The 18,714-nt window shown below is 32.2% G+C and overlaps 1 protein-coding gene across 1 annotated transcript in view; it reads right to left on the bottom strand.

Moving 5' to 3' along the window:
• Positions 1 to 4,462: 4,462 nt before the first annotated feature.
• Positions 4,463 to 18,714, bottom strand: part of LOC143914131 (lachesin-like) — a 28,189-nt gene continuing 13,937 nt past the window's right edge. Inside the window, exons 4-11 of the mRNA XM_077434220.1 lie at positions 17,087 to 17,257; positions 15,268 to 15,396; positions 14,977 to 15,115; positions 13,670 to 13,821; positions 6,449 to 6,520; positions 6,146 to 6,261; positions 4,616 to 4,637; positions 4,463 to 4,554 (exon numbers count right to left, since the gene is read on the bottom strand). Coding sequence (XP_077290346.1) covers positions 4,463 to 4,554; positions 4,616 to 4,637; positions 6,146 to 6,261; positions 6,449 to 6,520; positions 13,670 to 13,821; positions 14,977 to 15,115; positions 15,268 to 15,396; positions 17,087 to 17,257 — 893 coding nt within the window. The remainder of the gene's footprint in view (positions 4,555 to 4,615; positions 4,638 to 6,145; positions 6,262 to 6,448; positions 6,521 to 13,669; positions 13,822 to 14,976; positions 15,116 to 15,267; positions 15,397 to 17,086; positions 17,258 to 18,714) is intronic.

Below are 18,714 nucleotides of genomic sequence, written 5' to 3'. Positions count from 1 at the left end.
AGCACACATTTTCATTTATTTCCACTTAAAACATTAAACAATACAATCTTAAATATAATTCCATATTCAATAAACATTATTTACATCAACGGAACAATAATTTCATATATATGTATATATGTAATACATACTTATATACAAAAAAACAACATTATTGATCTGTGCACATATTATTATATATATATAAATAATATATTACTACACATACTTAAATAAAGGCAATCGATACAAAGGTTATAGCGTACACAATCATCTACTTATGTAATTATTAATATTGACATTTATTTCATATTACATTCATCAAATAATAATACTTACTCAGTCGCATTTTAATTATATACATACAATTAAATCATTTTAAGTAGGATAAGTGCTCGAGTTCAATCATCTTAGTATGTACGTATTTATATGTAGTAATTCAATAATATTCAAATACAAGGTGATTTTTTTTTATTTTTGTTAGCGTTTATTTATTTTTTTGGTCGAAATTTCTAAGCTGTCTTGCATCAGCTGAATTTGATGATGATCACGCTGTATGTGATCAAGGTGTGGAACATCGCTATGAATGATTTCATTTGAGAAGCTGTGCTCGAAGCGTAGTTGTAGAAATAGCCGTTCGGCGAACTGCGGTCGCTCGGTATAATGAGATTGTTCTCGACAGGCTCCTCCGTCGTTCTCGTTTTGCGAGGATCTTAAAAAAATAATTACAGAAAAAAAATGTAGTGCGTTTAATTAATTTTTCCCTGGCTTCAATTGAAATAATAATAATTGCGATTACGTTAATGGGTTAATTAATTAGAAGCGCGGGCGCGAAATTGGACGCTGGACGCTCGTTCGCTCTCTTCTCGTTTGCTTGCCTATACTTAAACTTCTCGTTGTGGTGATTATGCATATTATATTAAATAATGGAACACGAATAGAGTATTTTTTTGTGTTAATATTTGCTTATATTATAATATTAAAAGGAATTAATTAAAGGCTTAAAAGGAATCGGGTGAATTAAATTGAATTTGAGTCGAGCTAATAATACGCCCGATCAAATTATATCCCATGAATTATATCCTATTTGCTGTACAAAAAATTTATTACTTAATACTATAACTAAATTCTGGGTCAACGCAGCATGCAGGTTTACCTGTTAAGCCTTCCTGGAATATGCATATAAAAATAATATATAATATTGTTACGTACGCCGCGGATTAAGCGAATAGAATCCCAGAGACTGTGTGACCGTTCAAGGATTATCTGTTAACGGATTAACTAAGTGCTTGCACTTACTTCCAGGATTATATCTAGACTCTAAGTGCATATCTTTATCATATCATAGTTTTATCTTTATTTATATATATATATATATATATATATGCTATTTTTTATTTTTATATATATGAGTAATTTATCTTTATTTATGTGTTTATGTGTATATGCATGTATAATGTTTGTATGTATTATATTTTTATATGTTTATGTATATATGTATGTATATGTGAATATATATATGTGTAGGTGTGTATGTATGTATATGTATATATTTGTATTTTTATATTTATGTATGTATGTATGTATATTTGTGTATACGTGTAAGTATTTGTGTATATATGGATGGTGTACATATATGTTTATATAATTGTCTTTGGCCAGGAAGGCGCATTGGGTTTACCTGTTAAGCCTTCTTGGTGTAAATTAAATAAAAAATAAAATAAAATATAGGCTAAACAATGACCGTTATTAATCCTTTCTCAGAATTGACCTGTACCGTGGGACCGAACGTTGTGGGAAGACATATCCGTACGTGACCATAACAGGTAAACAAATTAGACGTCGAAGATTTCCTGAGAGATCTATCCCTTATAAGGCGATATCATGTCATTCTGGACTGAGCACTGCCAGTGCGTGTATCTCCTTAATCATCAATAAATGCTGTGAAACGACTAAGGCCTTTTACTTGGATCCTCCACCCACCCCTTCGCAACAATATGTATATGGTATATATGTATGTATATAAAAATTAAATAAAATATATAGTATACATATATAAAATATATAGTATATAATAATAAAATAAAATGTAAATATGCTGGAGAAAATTGAAAGCTAACAAAGCAATCAGAAATCGTAGAAATAGATCGATTTACAAATTTGAGGGTATGTATTTACTAATGACTGTCAAACGAAATCGAGGGCACAAAACTAAAGAGAAAATTTAAACCTTTCAAAGCAATTGGAAACTGTAGAAATAGATCGATTTACAAATTTGAGGGAATGTATGTATTTACCGATGACTGTCAAATGAAATCCAGGGCAAAATACTAAAACAAATATCTAAAAACAACATTTAAACACAATAATAAAAAAACAGTAAAGTAATAAAATAGTGGATAAATGAAAATTTAAATGAGTAATAAAATACAAAGAAGGGAATGTCTTGCAATTGCAGCCTTTTCCGATAAATAATAACAAGCTACAAATACAAAATATAATTCAATGTAATATTTTTAAACGTAAAACTAATATTTAATGTGTTTTGCGAAATAACTCTCGAGATGGAGAAAAGTGGAATTTTACGCCTTTCATATAATATAACGACTCATATAATGTTTATATGAGTGTTCAATTATGTTCAAATATTTACGTAAGCTTTGAAGTTAGCAACAAAATACTCGAGTGAAATAAGTCCTGTATTATGTATATATTTCAATATTACGTCCTTTTCTATTGGAAAGTCAATCTAATCTAAAATACGTCCATATATGTATACAATCTTCATCAAAATTTACACCCAATAACATTTTCGTACAATATTGTTACAACTAGAGTAGACGTCAATTTCAGAGTCTAAACAATTAAACCGCTTAAATGCTGTCAATTTCAGGTCAACGTGTATTTACATAGTGTACGTCAATCGTAAGGTCGATTCCGAGAAATTCCATACTAACATACATATGTATGTATGTACATACATTACATGTGAATATCGACTGTATTGCAGGTCGGAACAAAACTAAGCATTAAGCTATTCAAATTAAAATCAAGTAAAGTTTTATTTAATAAATATTTTCATTTAGAAGAATCCATAAATTGATATTTTAAAGAATGCGCTTCCAACGATAGAGTGAAAATTTATTATAATTTATTTATTTATTAAATTAACATTGTCTGATCGCATGTTATGTATATTAATGCTAAGCAGATCGCTCTTATGTTCAATTTGTATATTTTTTATTCAGGTTTTAAGCGTATTGAAAATCACTGATTACATTTTCATGACTAGAAACAATGTTCGTTGATTTTTTGAACACCGTTAGTCCTATCAAACTAAAACTTGTTGTCGTTACTAAAATGCTTATCGAAATTATGTTATTTTTTTTCAAATTTTTAAGTTGACCGGAAGTGTTTTTTAAGTATTTGGATTCAATTATTTCCTAATTTGCTGAATAGATTATTAGGCTGAAACTTTTTAACATGTAATAGAAATTATAAATTTCATATTTTAATATTTTTTAAATGTTTTACCTCAACCGTAAGTAGTATTTTTACTTTAGTGAATCGAGGATTTTCATATTTTTCTCCGAAACCTTTTAGCGTATTGAACTAAAATTTCATACCTAGAAGTTTCAGCTTAATGCCAAGTAATACATAAAATTTAGTAAAGATCTGTTAACCAAAAGTGTCAGTTTACTCTTGTTTATTAGAACGGTCATGAAAGTAACCTATTATAATAAAATAATATTTAAAAAATGGATAGACATTTTATTAATTCGAAGCGTTTCATAATTATAAAATTATATGATACAATCATAATTTCTTTACATTATGACCTATTCAACGATGTAAGTTTGATTATTATACCAGAAGTAATATCAGATTTATATCAATTTTAAATATGACACTTGGTACTCCTTCGAATAGTCCCAGTTTTGCATCAAAAACGTGTACGAAACAATAAAATTCGATGCCAAACCACATTCAAATTTTTCTCCAAATGAAAACCGACATGGAATTTCGAGAACGCGGCTGGTAAATTAAATTTCAGCCGATTGCATTGAGACCGGATCGGCACAAACGACCACAATTGAAAGCGCATATTAGGAAATTTGGCCCGCGGTCAAAAAATTTAAGCCTCGCCAAGCAACAACACAATGTGCAAAGCTCTTTCGAGACGATTTATATGTGCAGTTGTTGCATTCAACGGTGCACCGGAAAATCGAAAAGGGGATGTTAGGCGGGAGAGGGGTGGCGTGGGGGTGGTAAGGTAACAATGCAACGGGTATTTTCCGGAAAATCACACTACAGATAACGCGGCGTGTTTGTACCGGGAATAGCTCTGCGTCTTATCTTAACTCTGAGATCGCACTTCAGTGATGTATTGTATTACATGTGAAACGTACATATGTATGTATGTGGAAAGTACTTGAAATTTACGATTATACGTATATAATTGATATATAAATTTAGATAATTTCTACTGTTGTAAGTTGCTGAAAAGATTGGTCGTCTCTTCTTTGATTTGAATCTTGATGCATTGAAATCGTTGCATATGCCAAATCATTATATCTAAAATGCAATGATAAATCAATGAAAAACAATAAAATATTTCCCATTATGAAGAATCCACCTTCGATATAATTATGGTCCGTCTATATTAGGACACAAAGGACAAAAACGAACACGGACACACAGAGACAAATATAGACTTTCAGTTATTATTATATAAGTCTTCTATTTTAAGTAATAATAGTTTTGGTTTTGATTATTTCAATAATTTATGTGTGTAGAAAAGTTATAAATTTTAATTAAAATGATTTTATTGCTCCCGATGTATAAAATGTTCAATTAAATGTATCTACATATATTTAGGGATACAAAATTATTAATTCTGTATCTAACGAGAGCCAGTTAAGTATAATAATGTTTTATTCATTAAATGACACTTATTTTCAAATAAAATAGCTCAAAAAAGTGCATGTAGGATATATACATACACACGAGACAGAAAAAAATTAAGTAATAAATTAATTTAATACTTAATTAATTCTGGAGACTTAAGAATATTATATTGACATGCCTGCCAGCAGCATAGTTCGGTCATTAAGCTTCTGCCTAACACCAAGAGGCGCCGGGTTCCATCCCATGAGCTGACCTCGATTGAAAAGAATATCTGTAGTGCTGCTGGTCAGATCTGGATATTTGTGACTCCAGGTCGATTGTTTCCTACCAGAGTTTGCCAATTCTCTTTGATTTCATTGTTGAAACGGTTCCCGATTAAAATTGGCTAAAATCTTGAATTGAAACCTTCCTACCTACTATGTCACCACTATTTGAGTGTGATTAATGTGTAATAAAATGTATGTACAATTCAGAGATGTTTCGTTAATTTGCGAGTTTTCAGTGTCTCGTAATTCAGCGACTTATACAGCGAAAAAAATGCTGCATTGTTGTAATTGGCCAGGGAGGCGCAATGGGATTTACTTGTAAGGCCTTCCTGATATACAATTTAATAAAAAATTAAAAATACCTGAATGTATTAATTATATAATAATAATTTGAAATATGTTTGTATATGTTATTAATTTTGTTGTAATTATTTTAGTAATAATTATTTAGAAATAATTTTCGAAATTAAGTAATTTTAATAATTATAATAAGGTTAAATGTATTTTTAAGAAATACGTCATTTTTTTCTCATATTTCTATAAGAATTTTGGGATTAAAGAGTAGAAATTCATTATTAAAGCATTAGATTATGGTTGATAGCAAATTCAAAAAGGAAAAATGAAAAATACTAAAATATTTTTATTTTCTAAATTAAAAATAAGTATGTCAAATATTTGTATTGTTATTATTAAAGATCAATGAATTCAATCTACCCCTACCCCTTCAACGATCTGGTTGACGGGTGAATATATCGCCAGGCATTTTAAATATGTAATCTCAGATTTTAATTGATAAATGCGTAGTATACATACATATATATATATATGTATATAATTTTGGAAAAGCTGGACAGTAGCGGCGTTCCGGTTTGTAAAGTTGCTCTCCCACGTATCGCTTTTTCCCCGGGTTGACTTTTCCGGTGGAAATTTTAGAAAAAAGTCTTTTCCTTTCTCGCTTACGGTAGGTAAGTATAGTCTAAGTAAAATAGAACGAGGTCCACGCGCCAAAGTTTGAGCATCTCTTTATAATGAACCCACTTACCAGCAGTAGTTGGCACAATTAAAACTTTTCTTCTTACGACCGTCAACTGAGTGGCGACCGTTGTGGCTGAAATTAGAGAAAAATACAGTCGTCTGTAGCAATTAAGAACCAAAAAGTGAGCCAAGACCGTCATTTTTATAATCTTATATATTTTTTTTACCAAAAATTTACCAAAATTAATAGTTGAATTTAATTTTTACAATAGACCTGGTCCACTTTTGAACAATAACATTATTAAATTGTTTCAACTTACATATCGTAGTAGTCGTTGTCGCCTCGGTCGTTGTGCTAGTTGTCGTCGGTGGCTTTGTAGGAATTTTTATTTCTGTTCAAATAAATAAAAAAATAAAACAGATTACTCTGTGATACGGATTAAAAAAATCGCAATTTAAATTTGCAAAGAACCAACTAATTATTATTTTTATAAAGCATAATTAAACAAAAAATCCACTGCGTAGCTCATTTGGGTAGCATTTGCCTTAATGTGCCAAGAAAATCCGCTAGCCACTGTGCTGGACACCAAGTGTACAGTTTAAAATGTGTGTTTTAAGTTAAATTAATGCAAAATCTGCGATTTTAATTATTGTATTTGGCTATAAAAACCTTTAAGCGTGTATTATACGCCACATAAAAAAATAAAAAAATAACGACTGAAGCAGAGCCGTCATTTCAAGGCGGTTCTCATTCTCACACTAGCCATTGAGCGCAGCGTACTGAATTCCTGCCCCCTCTTTATCACATCTACGTATGTACAAGAAGCTTTATGCGAAAATAATTATTAATATTGATATTGATCAATGTTTTTATTTTTTAATGACATAATTAGAATCATAGAGGTTTTGACGAGGAAAACATAAAATATATAATACCTGTTATTCAGTATATTTGTAGATATTAAATAAAATACAAGGCCCAATCACCCGCTATCCATCACAGTGCGGCAAGTATTAATCAATTAGTTACCAGTAGAGAGGTCATGGACTTAAACCCCGAGGTTTTCACTTTATCTAAAGCATACATATGTAATTTAAAGTTAAAATAATAAAAAAAAATCACCAAAATAGAATATTAAAATATTTAAGGTGCTATAAATCAACAGTCAATCTTCGACTCGGGTCAAACTTTGCCCCTTGCCCCAAAGTTTCCCGTCAAAGCTGTTCTCTACCAAACGTCCATTCAACGACGCACTATAATACGCGAAGAATATTATTTTTATGACCACTTTATAAAATATCCGTTTAGAATCGATTAAGGCTACGTATAAAAATACTGCATAAGATGACGATCGGGGTGGGGAGGGGGAGGGACTTCGTCATAAAATGTAAATTATGGTAATATTCCCGTTCCGGCCGTAGCGGCTACAGGACGGTCCAAAGATAGCCGAGACCTGAGAAAATAAAAATCGAGCGACGGTACTTATCGAAGACATATTGTTGAAGTTTATTACCGATGTGACGTTAAATAGGCCATTAGAAAGGTGGCGGGGAAACTAGGCCCGAGTGCGACGATGCGAAGTTTCGGACACACTTTAAACCGGGTGTCTGTGTTCTCAAGCCACTCCAACTTTGCTCCAGCTAAAAATTAAACAGATTTTCAAACCGTGTTCCGCGGAACGCTATGACTCCTCTTAAATATACGGATAAAAGAATAAATTTTAAAAGGAATTTTTTAAAACCTTATCAATGCTCTTAAGAGGGCTGTTCACCCGAAAACTTAATTTTGTTACCGTTCCTTTCTTCGATATATATATTGAGTGAATGCGACAATATACATCAATAAATATATTGAGTGAATGCGACAGTTGCGCTTCGACCAGATAAAACGTATTTTAAATTGACAAAATCGAGGTTTCGTATTCTACTATTTTCTCCTCCAAAACTGGACCAATTTTTAAAAAAATTTCATCATCGGTATGAAAAAGATACTTTCTGTGCATCTATCGGCGTATTTTTTTTTAAATCGACCGTTAAATAAGCACGCTGGACTCGTTTCGTGGGTGTAAAAAAGAGGCGATTTTATAGATGTTTGGCGGCTCCTAGCTCATATAAAAAATAATTAATCAAAAAAATAAAACGATAGATGCACCCCAATGGTGGATATCCATAGCATATTAAAAAATAATTTCTCTAGTGCCAGAATTGAGGAAGGGAGAAGTATAGTACGTTTGTATGGACAAGGCGCTGCTGTCCAGCCCTCTTAACATGAAATCATCACCCCCTTTCAAAATAGTTGATTCCAATTTTAGACAATCTTTCATAATACCATATTAAGTTTACGCTGGTCTACGGGTGGTATTTCGATTTTCGCAAAGCTTTTGATCGTTACAGTAATTACGCTCGTCTGGTCAAGTTAGACTTTTAGATATTTTCAACTAATCAATTCTACTATTCGAGATCAGAATCAATTTGTTAAATATGAACATTTTGAATCTCTTCCATATTTATAAGATTTGGTGTTACTCAGGGTTCCATTTTAGGTCCCCTATAGTGTTATAAATAGTCTCCTCATAGTGTTAACTTATTCGCTGATGACGTCAATTTATGCTTTTTTGTCAATGATAAGAGGTTAGCCTCTCTCTATCATGCTGATATTGACGTCGTCAATTTAGTTTCACAACCAAATCATGTCAATCGCTGTTCACGAAAATATTTCTTGTCAATTATAATATTTTATGTATATTTAAATTAATATTATACATGAAAAAGGGAAGCAGTTCTACATAATGTACTCAAAATAGTATGTATAATGTCCGTTTTAATTTAATGTTGAGATTCTGTCTGAGATTTTACACGGTAAAAGGGTTTCGTGACCGAAAAAGTTCGAAAACTCCTGGTTTAACAGGTCGACCGCAAAACCCCATGATCGTAGCAGGGGATGGGGGTTGAAAAAGTTCGGAAAAGAACCAGCGAGAACAATGAATGTGGTGATTCATAACCCCTTGTCGCCCCGCTCGCTCTAATACTTTTATGATACGATTTCGCCTGCGAATTTTTACTACTGGGAGTAATACAAAGTTTCTCATTTTCGGAAGTCTTTGATGAAAACAATGTGTTCGCCTTCGGATGCGGTATTTTGCGGGCCGCGAAAGGGTTTTAATTCGATTATATATTTAGATACAAATAAATAAAGAAGTATGGAACGCTCTATGTTAGGCATAACTAGAAGAGATACGTGGGTGTAAAGTATGACAAGGGTAGTTGATATAAAGTAAACAATAAAAAGGTTGAAATGGGCCGGTCACATAGTAAGAATAATGGACGAAAGAAGTGCACGAATGGTACCGTGGAAAATGTTAAAGGATGCAATTAAGGCCACAGGTGGATGAAATTAGAAAAATTAGTGAGATAAGATGGATGATAGTTGCCCTGAATAGAGACGAGTGGAAGTACGTTGAAAAGTCCTTTATCTACAATAGCAGTTGATGACGAATGGCTATAAATGGTGATAGATACGAATTATATTTGTAAATATATGTATATCAGATGAACTAAGTGTAAAAAAATATAATACTTTATAATTATTGATGAGAGTTATGTAACTGTCAATTCTAATTCCTTTTTGCATATATTTTTTTTACTAATATATTTTTACTGTTGACTTTTCAAAGCATAGTTTTGTTTAGGATTCGATATGTTATTTAAAATTAAAGCTAAATTCTATAACTTTAATACATTCTATTACTAATTGACAGTGCGACTTTGGATATTAACCAGTGTCTGATAAATTATAAAAACAGGAATAGTATTACATTAAAAACTCAATATACATATGTATTCTTATATACTGTAATATAATATACTATAAATTTTCTCTACAAAGAACCGAAGACTCTTAAACTCTTAAAAAAAACTATCATAACTATTTTTTTTGGAAGTTTTCGATTGCATCGAAAATAATTTCAAATATATTATTTTCAAAAGTGTCACAAAAAGGCCGAATTATCGATGAAAATTTGCTAAATAAATGCATTTGCAAAAAAAAAGTTTTTAAGCGATCCTAATGGAGCTAAAAGGTCCAGTTTATAATTCAATATAACCAGCGGCGTGGACTTGTGGTTAGCATATTATGCTTTCGAGCAGAGTGTTCACGGTTCGATTGCAACTAATAGTTGAAAGGAAGACCTTGGTTTGTGACTCCAGGTTTGCTATCAGGGTTTTCCTATTTTTCTTATTTTCATTGAAACCTGCATCTCCTTTCATATCTCAATTGCAAATCTCAAATTCAGCGTCTTGAGATTCGCAAATTTATATAATAAAATGCTGCATAGATCTCACTGTGGATGATGTTTGTATGAATTCGCATTGTATCTCGTATTGATAAAATTATATCTGTATTGGTACACTCGTCATTTTGGAGTGATCTGTAAAGGCGAATGTACTTGTTCGATTGAAATAAAAAAAAAAAATTTCAAAAACGATCTTTTTCTTCAAAGTAGCATTTCGAATTTGAAAACATTGCCCATTCAACCAACGCACTCATATATTTATTTATTTCTTCTACTACTGGTCGTATCAATCATTTGGCACAAATGCAATTTTTTTTTTAAATTCTTCTACTGTCTTAATATGTTATTAAAGTTATGTGACTAAAATAGTTCGGACTTGACATATGTATGTACTTGGAACAAAAGTAAGCTCAACTATGACATATGACTGTAGTTATGTGAACCGTGTTTACGACATGATTAGGTTTGCGTCTAAGTGTGTTTTGGTTATTTATTATTGAAGTAATTTTCAAACGAACATAACAACTGAGAAATCATTAATCGAAACTTCAATCTCCTCCAGTGCGTTCCGAGAAAAATATTTAATTTGACGTTCGGCAAAATATTTGCTCACTCCTTCCGACATTTCGAAAATTTATTTGCATATTAAAACAAATTTTAACGTTTCGACAATTTCAAACGGAAACGCGGAAAAAAAAGCCTTCGAAGGCTTTAATCTTCGTGAAATATGCGCGACAATAAATCCCGCGCGAAAATCTTGCGTCAACCCCGTCATAAAAAGCCAAACCCTCCCCCCAGCCTCCCCCGGGTTGACATTTTATGGAAAAAATGCCGCTATAAAAGATTATTATGAAAATGTCACATAACAAATTGAGTTAGGTGAAATTTTATTAACCGGTATTTTATTAGCAAAAAAAAGTGGGGGGTGGGTTTGGAGTGTGGGGGTTGAAATAACATGACGACGACAAACCGTTAGTCATATGTTAACGTCAATGTTAATACGCGGTCTACCCCGTTCGACTGAACCGCCCTCGTCTAATAAAAGATGATGTTTAATAAATTGACAGAGTGGGCGCGGAAAAACCGAAGGAATTTTCCGGAAAATTAAATCCGAATTGTATATTGCGACTTTGAAACACCGCTTCTCGTTTTTCTAGCCATTCGAGCTGCGATTATTTCTCTATTTTATGCCACATATTGAGTTAAGAGATCCGTGAAATAGCACCTCTTTAATACATTTTCCAGTTCGTTTGAAATATAAAAATTGATAAAAAATTCAAAACTGAACGATTTCTGTGAATATTGTTTCACAAATTTCAATCAAGTTAGTTAGGGCAGGTTTTACACATAGTTGAGATAAGAAAATTAATACAATCAAAAATATGTTAAAAATTTGTATCTGAAAACATGAGATGACCAATTTGTGAAATTTAAGAATCACAATTTGATCAGAAACACAAGACGTATTCGAATTGGACCTATAATCTAAGTATATAAAATACAATTATAAAAGATTTTAATACACTTATTTTGATAGACTGTCTTTTTATATCAAAAATGCATTATTTTTTTTTTGCAATTTTCATAACTAATTTATCAAAAATATTTTCTAAATCATATTACATATCATTCAAAAAACCAAACCACAAAATTTCCACAGTAAAACAGCCCATAAATAGGACACGACATAATCGTAGTACGAAAGCACCGTGCGCCGAGCCCTTTCGATACGCGCAATGTACGGGAAAACTACGATTTTTCCGAGCTTTTCCTCTTTTTTTCGCATCAGTTTTTTTACGACGCATCGTGCCGGATATCAGAGTCGCTTTGTACGATATTGTTTTTGCGATAAATCCCACCGGTATCATCCTCGAAGACAAATCCGTCACGATACCGATAACGGAAAATGTGCAAGTGACGAAAGAGGGGGTGGCTTTGTACCCGAAAAAAATGTATATGTGGGACAAAAAGTCGAGAATTTCAAAGCCTGCGGCTTGAAGGGGATTGTAGCAAAGGTTTGGGGTGGTTTTTGAAGGGGTCGTGGGTGTCAACAAGTTGGGACGAGGCTCTCATTACGATGGGGGTTCGTTATCAAGATCACCGGGCGTTAAGCTCTCTTCCCCCACCAGGCGTTCGCACGAGCCTACGATTTACAATCGAGAGCTTTTCAGACAAACTTCTATATCGGAAAATATTCTTTCGAGTGTTTGGTTCGACGGTTCTGTGTTTATTATTTTTCAATTCAAATTTTTGAAAAAATTCACATTAGACATTATATAATAATATGAACTGTAATGAGAATTTAATAAAAAAAATATATGAAAATTCATTTTTTGGAAAGGTAATGAATATATTCATCCCTCAAAAACTACGAGAGTAAATTATGAAAAAAATTCTAGAATTTTATTCTGGAAGGTATCAAAAGGTCAACAACCCTCTTTGATCTTAAAATGGGGAGACTTGTACAGCGTTAAGAACAGACACGCTTCAAAAATAAGTCTTTTATATTACAAAATTACCCTCTTTCTTATATTTTTGAGTTCGAATTTAAATTCACTAAGTTTTGGTAGGTTTGAGATGTTTCAAATATGTCATATTTATTATTAAATCATAATTCATCACATATTGCAAATAAAATGATGTAATTTTAAATTCAAAATTAATATATATACAAATTGCATTCACATATCAAAATGAGCTTTTTAACATTTACTTTACGATACTAAATTATTTCTTAATTAATTTAAAAGTTAAATAAAAATGCGAATAAAAATACCCACAAAAGAGATTATTTGTCATTCAAAAATATATAATTCATACCACAAATTAGTAATTACACAAAATGCATTATACATTTGTATATACTGCATAAGTATCAAATTCACAGAACATTTAAAATGAGCAGTCAAGATAACAGAAACATAATCATGAATTCCACCCCAAAACCCATTCATTAGATCAAGATTTTTATTCCCCTCGCTTTTGAAACACCCAACCGAGTGCATTTTTAGAATTGAACATATTTTAAACGCGATAAGACCCACAAGAAAGGGTTACACACAGATAGACTTGGAACACCCCCGTATTTACCGAGACCACTCACCTTTGCGGAAAATCCACCCCCACAGAACAGGTGTTAGCAACCCGGGCAGGGGGAAACCTTGTACCTCATTTAATGTATTATTTACGAGCTCGATTGCAGCTCTGGAGTAGGTAAATAAATTAATTAATTAATCGGCCAAACCTCACCGTATAATCTAATGGTGCCTTCGGCTTTGCCCAGGGAGTTGGTGGCAACGCACATGTAAGTCCCCAGGTCCCTCTTGCTAAAATTTACGATGGTCAGCTGTAGGTGGACCTTGTATGGTCCCGTTTTCACCTCGCTGATTAAGTGCTTCTTCCTTGTAATCATAAATTAATATTTCAACATTAACATCGCCGCTTGTTGAGGCATCACCAGGTTGTGTACGAGGGATACCCAAAATATTTTGGCTACTGAATTGCGGTTTTAAAAATTTTTTGTTATCATAATACAAATAGAAACGTTATATAGCCTTGTTCCAACATTATTTACAATTCTCAAACTAATTCTGAAACCATTTAAAATTAGAGATGGTATTTGAAAAGCAATGATTCTTAATAAAACTAGGGAAGAAACTGCTGTAATGCTTTAAGATACTTATAAGGATTAGCTACAATGAAGCAGATGGAAATCTTTCAGCTATTTACTATACAGAAAGTACTAAAAGCTAAGCCAAATTCAAAGACTATGCTGGATTTTTAATGCTTAAAATGGGTTGTGTAATCTCACTTCTGTTTTATCTCAAAATTTTGAAGATGCGTAAATTTATACCACGATTTAATTATAGCAAACGTGCGTTTGGTTCCTACACCATGACCACATATTCACACAATCTATGCAACATATAATTTAAACAAAAATAAAACGGAATAAGTGACGTTTTTTGAATTTTAATTACACAGTTTCATCTGACCTTGATAAAACTTTATTCTACATATTGTAAGATAAATAAAAAAAAGGTTTTGAAGACTAAGAAGAGGTTAAACAGAACATGGTGGAAGGATAAAATGTTGAACTGCTTTAAAAATTGGTGGTTAGAGAATAGTACTATCAACTTAGATGGCCAGGGGTTTTTGCCTTGATTCAGTGTTGCTGGCCAGACCTTGGATACATATGATCCAGGTCAATCGTTTCTCTGATTTCAATGTTGAAACGGTTTCTTAAATTAAATTTAAAATTTATAATTATATTATAAACTCACATCTGCACAAAGTTGGCCATATGTGTCGCCTTAGAGCAGGCCCACAACGGCATGGCATAATTTGATAAAATAAAAGAGAAAATGTATTGCATCTAATGGAGAGTCCATTGAAGATTATTAAAGTATGAACTTGTTTTTTTTTTTTTTTGACACGCCATTGTCTAAACCAAAATTCAGGCTATTTTGGGTACCCTCTCAAACTTTTAACCCGGATACTTTCAGCTCGTTCGTTTGTATGTAAGTTATTGGTGGTTGAAAAGAAAAGGTCCTGACCCAGATAGGAGCATATCACCCCTGTTCTTGATCCAGTAGTTGATCGTGTTGGGGTAGGCTTCGACAAAACACTCCAATTGGACGTCTGTGCCGAAAGGTGCCCCCAGTAATTGGTTGGGGACTTTGATCACTGGAGCAACTGCAAATGGTTCAAGATTAGTATAATTTAAACATCAGTGGTTTTCAATACAAAGCAGGTTTCAGTTTGTGACTTGCATTTACTTTGAAAATGTTTAATTTTGTTTACAATAAACACAATTCTATACAACAAAAGCTTTTCTAAAGACTTACAATTGACATTGAGAGTTATCCTCTTGCTGACAGCCGGTGGTACATCATTCGATGCTATACACAGATAAGCACCCATCTGTCTCCTCTCCAACTTGACTAAAGTCAAACTATCTCCAGCGTGTGTGTCGACTGCAAACATTCAGAAAACATTTGTTTTTTGCATGCATAGAAAAATAAACTGTATGTATTTTAAGCTGTAGCCAACCGGTGAAATTAAACGTTTCGCATTCGAACGCACTCGATTCAATTCCGAGCCAAATTTATCGTGCTGTCGTTTCCGACATACAATTTTTGATAATTAACTGCGACCGGTCGCGTTCATAAATTGCCGTAATTAAACTAACCTGACAACTAATGAAATATGCGTGGCATGCTACAAACTGCACGCACTCTACTGCAACAATTGTGCAGTTACACTGCGCGATTTATTATATTTTTCAAATTATAATTTTTCAACGGAAAATATTTCGAGCAATTGAAACTAGGTATTTCGGAATAATTAAATCCTCTCTTTGGATCTATGAACATGTATAATCGATTTTTCGATTAAATTGCAGTTCTACGAAATTATTATAATTAAACCACAGTATCATAGTTAGTTTAGAACAAAAAAGGAAGATTGAAAGCTGTACAAACATCGCAAAATTTTATATTAGCATCTTTTTATTCACATTTATAACTGTGTAAATTTAAACTAAGTATGTTTATGACTATTTTTACATAAAGAGAAATGAAAATACATGTTGCAAATGACGTAACTAATAGTATGTAGAAAGTATAAAGGGCACATGGCCCAAGTTAAAGAGAGGCTCGAAATTATCAACGAAAATTCCTTTTATATTTTTTCTTTAGTTTTTAATAATTTTAAATAAAATTCAGCCTGCGGTGCTGTTTATCCAAGGTTTTAAAATAAATATATAAAAACATATGTACACAAATATACTATTAAAATTATCAAAGATGAAACACGTACAAAATTATAATCGTGATTTCGTCTTAGAATTACATACATATAATTAGACAGTAAAATTTTAATAACATCAAATAATGCGAAATAGATTTAATTGAGATATTAAATTTGTAAATTTAATATCCACTAAATTAGCCTCCTTTCTATGCGATAGAGAGCGTAGTGTTATTCCCATATGTACATACATATATACATATGAGCCGTTATATTTGAAAGTGACAATTTTCAGTTCCAAAAACACTATTTCTGTTTGACTTAATTCACAAATCGTTATCACATTAATGTCGATATGTCGAGAATCTCTGAAATTCAGAATATACGTATTACCGGCTACCAGTATTTTTAAATATTGTTAAACGTAAAACATCATATTTAATGTTTTGCGAAATATAATATTTCTCGAAATAAAGAAAATTGGACTTTGCCACTCATAATAAAAATTAATATATATAATATAATGATTTAATTTTAATATATGTATATTTTATAATAATATTAACTTTACATATTACATTTAGTCTCACATTGTTTCAATTTCAAGTACATAAATAATAATTTAATTAAAGATTATATAAACGTAAAGTTATCAAGAAACTTGAACGCACCTTTTTTTTATCAAAAACAAACCCCAACCCACAAACGAATTTCTCAAAATGACGAAATTAAATTACGCCTCTAAACGTATAAACAACAAGACGCGCACCCACCTAATGACCCGCGAAAGTTCCTTTTGAATACTTTCAAGAGATTTTTCCCCCGGCCGGAAAATTACACACCGCGACCTTAATGGACTTTTTGCTCCGGTGACCGAATTTTTTCCCGATTTTTTCCTCCGCTCGCCAACCTTACCTCGGACGAGATCCCTGGGACCTTTCCTGATGAGGAGATGCTCCCCATCCTCCCTCCTCCACACTATCCTGGGCTGGGGCCTGCCCGTGGCGTGACACACCAGAGTGCTATTGTCTCCCTCTTGAGCGGTGACATCGCCAGACGTCTGCCCGTCCGATATGTCTGGAGGAACTGAAAAAATAGCCAATCCTCAAATTTATGTGTCTCAACATAAAGGCATCGATAATCCACCCCGGTGGCATAATGGCCCCGACTTGGCATTGATGCTGAGGACGCCATTACCGGCCCGGAGGATTCGGGGGTGTACGTGGGGGTGGTGTAGGGTGGTCTCTTGTGTGCTGTCATGTCGACACCGAGGGGTTGTGTCGGTGACTGGGCGATTCCTTTCAGGCCTCGTCTACCCGAGCCGTTTATTATCCGTCTTTAGAACGACGCAGAATTGATTTCGATAAGTTTGGAAGCGGTGGGTAGTGAGAAAATCCCACCCCCTTTTGGTAATTCTGGCTCTTGTCCCAAGCCTTACGTACATATGTAAACGCGATTAAGATGTGTTTTACACTATTTTCATAACGTTCTTTGGATCTTCATGTAATTTAATGTCATTTATATGATCTTTCTTTTTCTAAAATTTGACTTTATTTTCATATTTTTATAGAATTATTCCTGTTTTTACATACCTCCTTTACGTTTCACATGGCTTTCGTGTCAGTGGTCATTTTTATCTCTTATCCGATCGTTTTCATACTTTGCCATATTGCTCATTTTGGTCATCAATATACGTAAATGTATCGTCTACCATTACGTTGGAGATAAAGTATCGTATACAATGCGTAACAAATATCCAGAATCTCGGATACGGGATAATCTATCTTCAACCTTTTCGCCTTGATATGCTATTAATTGTTTAAACAATTAGTATGTATGTGATAATCTAAAAGCGGCCCATACCTCTTAGTAATATATTTAATTACATTAGTTTAAGCCGGGATCATAATTTTGATTGAAACCCCAATCATTGAAATCTTTTTGATTGAAACCCCAATCATTGAAATCATTTTGATTGAAATTTTAATCCCACACATTTGTACATTTGTTGTTGAAATATTGTTTAAATTGCCTTTTTATTTTAATAAATTAATTGTGTTTAATTTATTATATATTTATTTAATTATTTATTATATTTTTGTACATTATTTGTTTATATACATTTATTTTACTTGACTTTTTTTTAATATAGTTTTTTTACTAAAGTTTTTTATATACATTTATTTTTTATATTTCAGTACATTATTTTTTATATACATTTATTTTGTTACATGAGTTTTTTTACTAAAGTTTTTTATAAACATTTTTGTATTGTATCAGAACACAGTATTACTTTTCCTAATAAAATCATATTTTGTATAACAATCCATTAATAAGTTTTTATATTAACATTAATTTCGAAAGATGTATCAGTTTCTTTTCAAAACAATGAATTGTAATGTTAACAAGAAAAACACTATTAGAAATGAAAATTCCAATTAAAAGGTCAATTTGAGTGTATTGAATTATCGTTTAATTATTTATTCTTTCTGACTTATTGCATGTTTTAAAATACGTTAATGATTAATTAGGTCTTGTAGACA

Source organism: Arctopsyche grandis, chromosome 7 (genome assembly GCF_051622035.1).
Source record: "Arctopsyche grandis isolate Sample6627 chromosome 7, ASM5162203v2, whole genome shotgun sequence".
Lineage (NCBI taxonomy): Eukaryota > Metazoa > Arthropoda > Insecta > Trichoptera > Hydropsychidae > Arctopsyche > Arctopsyche grandis.
This window is presented reverse-complemented; position numbering and strand designations above follow the sequence as displayed.